Genomic DNA, 5,504 nt, shown 5'->3' on the forward strand with positions numbered 1-5,504 from the left:
AGCCCCACCAGGATCACAGCCCCGTGCTGGGGGACCGGGCTCGGCTAAGAGGGGACACTGAGGCACGGCACACCCACACCCACCTTCCACTTGGCCCGGGCGAAGTTCTTCTCGATCTGGGCACAGACGCCATCCTTGATGTTCTTGTCAGAGGCGGCATTCCCAGAGATCCTGGGGAGGCAGGGAGGGGTGAGCAGCCCCCACCAGCCCCCCCGGCTCCCCATCTGACCCTGCTGCTGCTCACCACTCATGGGAGATGGCCTCCTCTGCTGTGATCCTCTGGTCCTGCTCCACCTCCATCAGGCGTGTCACCAGCTCCTTAGCTGGGGGCACAGGGGGAGAAGTCAGTGTTGGTGGGGGACAACATGGGACCCCACGTAGCCCCCAGTGTGGGGCTCACCCGCCTGCGAGATGTCATCCCAGTATGGTGGGTCAAACTCATAGTCCCCAGCCAGGATTTTGCGGAAGAGGTTCTTGTCGTGGTTCTCATAGTCATCCTCGTCTGCCTCCTCGTAGAAAGGGGGGTTTCCCGAGAGGCTGGGGAATGTGGTGGGGGGCTCAGCCCGGCCCCAGCCCCAGCCCCAGCCCTGAGCCCTTGTAGCTATCCTGACCCTCACCCCACACTCACAGGATGTACATGATGACACCGATGGCCCAGCAGTCCACCGGCCGCCCGTACCGCTGCCGTCCCACCACCTCCGGAGCTGTGAGAGACAGAAGAGCAACCATCCCCCGGGGTCCCCAGCCCCTGGGCTCTTGGCCCTGGGGTGATGGTGAGCAGGAGGGACGCACTGGAAGCACCTAGGCAACCCCCCCCAAGGTGATGAGGAGTGGGAGAGGCCCACTGGAAGCACCCAGGATCAGCCCCCAGGGTGATGGGGAATGGGAGGTACAGCAGCAGGTAGTAAGGAGTGGATGGTAAGGAGTAGCAGGGACCTGCTGGGACCCAGCACTGCCCACCCCTGCATGCCCACCTGGCTGGCTCTCACCCACCCAGGTACTCAGGGGTGCCACAGGGCTCCTTAATGAGCCCGTTCTCCAGCTTGGCCAGGTGGAAGTCACTGATGACGATCTTGGAGTTCTTCAGGCGATTATAGTACACCAGGTTCTCCAGCTGCCAGTGCAGGGACTGTGAGTGCCAGGACGGGGGGCATCGCAGCACCCATGGGTGCTCCTAGCCCCCTGCCACCCACCTTGAGGTTTCTGTGGACAATCTTGAGTGAGTGCAGGTAGGCAACAGCCTCCAGCACCTGCCGGATGACATTGCTGGTGTCCTTCTCCGAGTAGTAGCCCTGGTCCAGGATCCAGTCGAAGACCTCCCGGCCAGTGGCCCTGCAGACAGCAGCTCTGCTGAGACCCACCCACCCGGGTGGGGCCACCCCACACCCTCCTGCATCTCCCAAACTTACAGTTCCAGGAAGATGAAATACTCTTTGCGGGTGATGTAGACGTCCACCAGCTGTAGGATGTTGGGGTGCTTTACCCTGCAGAGAGACAGGGGCATGGGTGGGAGTTCCCAGTTTGCCGAGTAGCACAGGATCCCCTCCAGCCCCAGCACTCACATTTTGAGGATGATGATCTCGTTTTTGGCTGCCTTCCGCACTTTCCGCCCATCCCGCTTCAGAAACTTCTTGCAGGTGTACAACTTCCCCGTCGTCTTCTCCTTGGCCCGGAAGATTTCACAGAACTCCTCCCTGCAAGGGTACCCCCAGACATCACCCCCTTCCTGGGGACCACTGAGACTGGGGGTGCTTGGGTGGTCCCTGGGCCTGCCAGCATTCCCCCAGATCCCAGCAGTCAGGGGAGATGCCACAGAAGTGGGAGAAAGCTGTGGCTCAAAACCACTTTAGAGGGGAAGGAAAAAACAGCAGCGAGAAGCAACTGATAGGGAAGAAGCAAATAGATAGGGAAGGGGGAAAATTTGCTGGTTAAAAAGCCCCATCCTCAGGACAGTAGGGGTAAGAGCCACTGCAAAGCCACTCATGCCGAGGTGGAACAGCAGCACACCCGACATTAACATCAGCGCAGCGGTTGGGGAGAAAGAAGGGGAGATGTGCTGGTAGCTGCAGTATTTCTGTTCTATTATTAATGGTGCTTGAGCCATCGGCCAGGCTGGAGCTGCAGGGGAGCCCCCGGGGGGCACTTGGCACTGCTCCAGCAAAGCCGTTGGCTTTCCAATCCCCCCCGGCTGCGCCGAAATCCTTGTGGCCACTGCCCTGGGTGGAGGGGAGCAGTGAAGTGACCTGCGGGCTTTGGGACAAGTTGCCCAGACAATAAAGATCTGAGAGCACCAAGGTCCCCACTGCCACCCAGTGTGACCCTGCCAGGCGCGACCTGTGGCCAAGCAGGTGTTTTGGAAGTTGATGAAAAAAATTCTGGTGCATATTTTGCAGTCAAGCTGCTCTCAATGGGTGTGAGGGCTTAATTTTTTGGAGTGCATCCTAACAGGTTCCCCAGCACAGCAATAACAGCTGGGGGGAAGCAGCAGAGCTCCACTGCCCCCCAAGTGACATCTGCCTTTCCTTCACTGTAGCAGAGCCCTCCTGCTTCACAAAGTGCTCAGGGGAGCCAGGATCGTGTGGAATTGCTGCAATCCCTGCAAATCTTGAGGGGAGGAGGGAGGGATACAGGGAGCTGCCCAGCTGCAGCCAGCAGCAGTGGGAATGCTCACTGCCCTCCTCAGAGCTAGCTGTGAATATCCCCCATGCACCCATGATCAAGAGGGACTAATTAGGGTACAGCCACCCCAAAATACACCCTGCAATCCCAGCCCAGCTGGGAACCAGCACCCCAAGAGCCCCCGCAGGCAGTGTTGTGCCACTCCTCAGCACCCCAAGAGCCCCACACAGGTGGCTGGGGTTCCCCAGGGCATCCGTGGGGCCGTGGAGGGACCAACTCACGTTTTGATGACCTGGCCCAGGTCATATCTGTCGGTCACCTCAGACGGCTGGTTATAATCTTTCTTGTCTCCCAGCGTCACGCAGCCAAACGGCATCGCAGGGCCCGGTGCTGGCAGGGCAGGGAGAGGCAGTGAGTGCCCCGGCACTGCCAGCCCCCCTAGAGCCACAGCAGACCCTCCCGAGCTGTGCTAATTAACGTGGAACCTGAGCACAGCAGCGCTCCTGCTCTGCAGCTGCCACAAGCCGCCATGTGCCCAGCCCCACCGATGTGCATCCATCCCCGTGGCATCCAGCCTCTCTGCCTGGGCTCAGGCTGCCAGCCCAGCCACAAGCTGGCCCCTCTGGCCCCTGTTTGTAGATTATTAATGATTAATTAGCAGTCAGGGTTAGCACAGTGCCTGAAGCACCCACTGGGGAGGCAAGCGGAGGTGAACAGATCCTTTCCTGTTTCTCAGCCCAGTTTTGCCCACGGTAACATTTCAACAGACGGGGCCTCCCCAGGCAGAGATTGTCACACGTTGTCACATGTGCAGTGGGTTACACCAGTTTCAGCTTCCCATCCCTAAGCAGCCCTGACTGTGGCACCAGGCAGGTGGCACTGCAGCTTGGAGGTGCCAGTCCTCCTGCCACTGGCAGCGGTCAGGACACTTGGCACACACCAGCTTCTCCAACCCTATAGGAAGGATGCTTTGCCCCTTGCTTCCCTGTTGGGAATCCTTCAAAACCAGATCCTTCCTGGAAGCTTCCCAGAAAAAAAAATTGGTCACATAAAGTGATTATTTTCCCTTTCCCACCATGCTACCAGGAGGAAGTTTCAGCTGACATTATTTTTTGATGGCTCAGAAGATGACAGAGCTGCCTGGGGCCCCCCAGCCCTCTCGGATGGGCCTGAGCGGGACCTTGTGATGGGAGGCTGGCACAATGCTGGAGGCACCCATTGCCCAGTGCTAAAGCTCCCCAAACACCACGCTGTGCTGTGTGGGCCGGGCTGGGCCGTACTGGCAGCACCCAGGGCCCGGTGGTGAGGGCTGCGGGCAGGATGGCTGCGGGATGCGGGAGGCGGGAGCCGGCATCGCGGTTACCCAAGCGCCGAGCCTGTTGCTATGGCAATGGGAGCTGAAGATGCAGAAAGCGGCACATCCTTTGGAGGGGGCAGGGACGGGCAGCACCCGGCAGCACCCAGCAGCACCCGACCCACCTGCAGGTGCACAGCCCCATCCCTGCTGTGCGGGCCCTGGGAGGAAGGCGTGCTGCCTGCAGCACCCAGGGCATGCACCTAAGAGCTCCCTGGGGTGATTGACCCAAACCTGGGTGGGACGTGAGTGCCGTGAGCCAGGGAATAGGGGGATACTCCTTCCTGCCTCCATCCTTTGGGGTTGACCTGCCTCTGTGCCTGCTGGAGCAATGCCCGTAGGATGGGTGCTCCCATCTCGCAAGGCACCCAGGCACCATCCTGCCAGGAAAGCCTGCACCGGGTAGGAGCACCTGCCCTCATCCTGCTCAGTGTGCACGAAGTCCCAAAAGAGAAGCAGAGCACCCATGGGACACCACTGTTTGTGCCCCAGATTGGGTGAGGCTTTCCAGCCTACACTTGACTCATCCCAGCAGCTTTCCCAGTAAACGTGTCCTGCCTGGCACCTCTGTGTCCCCATGCCACACGACACCGGCTCTGCCGTGCCACTATACCTGGCCAAGGCGAATGAGGGCTGTCCTCGCAGCTGCTGGTGTGGCGATGGGCTCAGCGCCACAGACCATCAGGGGTAGGGCTGGCCTGCGGGTGGGCAGGCAGGCTGCCAGCACTGGCGGCATGGTGCCAGGATTAGCCGGGAAGGGGACCCGGGTGGGATGATATATCGGGATTTTATTGCTGTCTCTGGGAGCACTCAGCTAATCTGCGCTCATAAAATTAGTTCCCGTTGGTTTAGTGGGGACCCATCCTGCTAGGGCTGAGCGTTGCCACCCTCCCCTGCCCCAGGCTGTCTTTGGGGGGCTCAGCACACCTGGGATACCCTGCAAGGGAGGCTGGCACCCAGCCCAACATCGGGGTCAGCACCTGCACCCCACAGGTGAGAGCACCCCCACTGGGGCAGGGGCACCCAGGCAAGAGGTGGGCGAAGGGATGAGTGCTCCCTCCCCGGGGTGCCGGGGGGAAGGCTCGGTGCTGCGCTGGCACCCGCACGCAGCCAGCACCCCCCTCCAAGTGTCTAATTTGGGAGCAGAAGCAACAGCGGGTGTAAGACAATAGCGGGGGAGGGGGACCCCCAGCTCTGCCCCACGGTGTGAGGTGCCACCAGCTGTATTTCATCTCCAGCCCCGCTTCCACCTGCAGCTGCCCTGGACATGTCCGTGGGGGGTTCCCCCCTGCCATCCTGCCCCCGCGTCCCGGGGGAAGGATGTACCGGGGAGAGGCAGAAAACGCAGCCGGGCTAAGACGGACCGAAATATTGCTAGTGCCCGCAGCGGGCAGGCAGCGGGAGGCGGAAGGGAGGCGGAGGGGCCGGCCGGCCCAGCGCTGCCCGCGGAGCTCCCGGGCTGGGGCTGAAACAGGGCTGGGGAAGTCCCACCGCCCCCGGGCCGGGGCGTGCGGAGGGACAGCCCGGGCCG

The 5,504-nt window shown here is 61.2% G+C and overlaps 1 protein-coding gene across 1 annotated transcript; it reads right to left on the reverse strand.

The window, feature by feature from the left end:
- Positions 1 to 10: 10 nt before the first annotated feature.
- CAMKV (CaM kinase like vesicle associated) lies at positions 11 to 3,031 on the reverse strand. Its single transcript, XM_008632285.2, has 9 exons — positions 2,901 to 3,031; positions 1,563 to 1,694; positions 1,410 to 1,484; positions 1,194 to 1,332; positions 994 to 1,114; positions 629 to 704; positions 401 to 537; positions 245 to 323; positions 11 to 171 (listed from the first exon to the last, which is right to left on the reverse strand). The coding sequence occupies exons 1-9, from the start codon at positions 2,993 to 2,995 to the stop codon at positions 45 to 47; spliced, it is 981 nt and encodes a 326-aa protein (XP_008630507.1). The 5' UTR covers positions 2,996 to 3,031; the 3' UTR covers positions 11 to 44.
- Positions 3,032 to 5,504: the final 2,473 nt, after the last annotated feature.

The sequence above is a fragment of the Corvus brachyrhynchos genome, unplaced genomic scaffold, assembly GCF_000691975.1.
Source record: "Corvus brachyrhynchos isolate BGI_N302 unplaced genomic scaffold, ASM69197v1 scaffold4, whole genome shotgun sequence".
NCBI lineage: Eukaryota > Metazoa > Chordata > Aves > Passeriformes > Corvidae > Corvus > Corvus brachyrhynchos.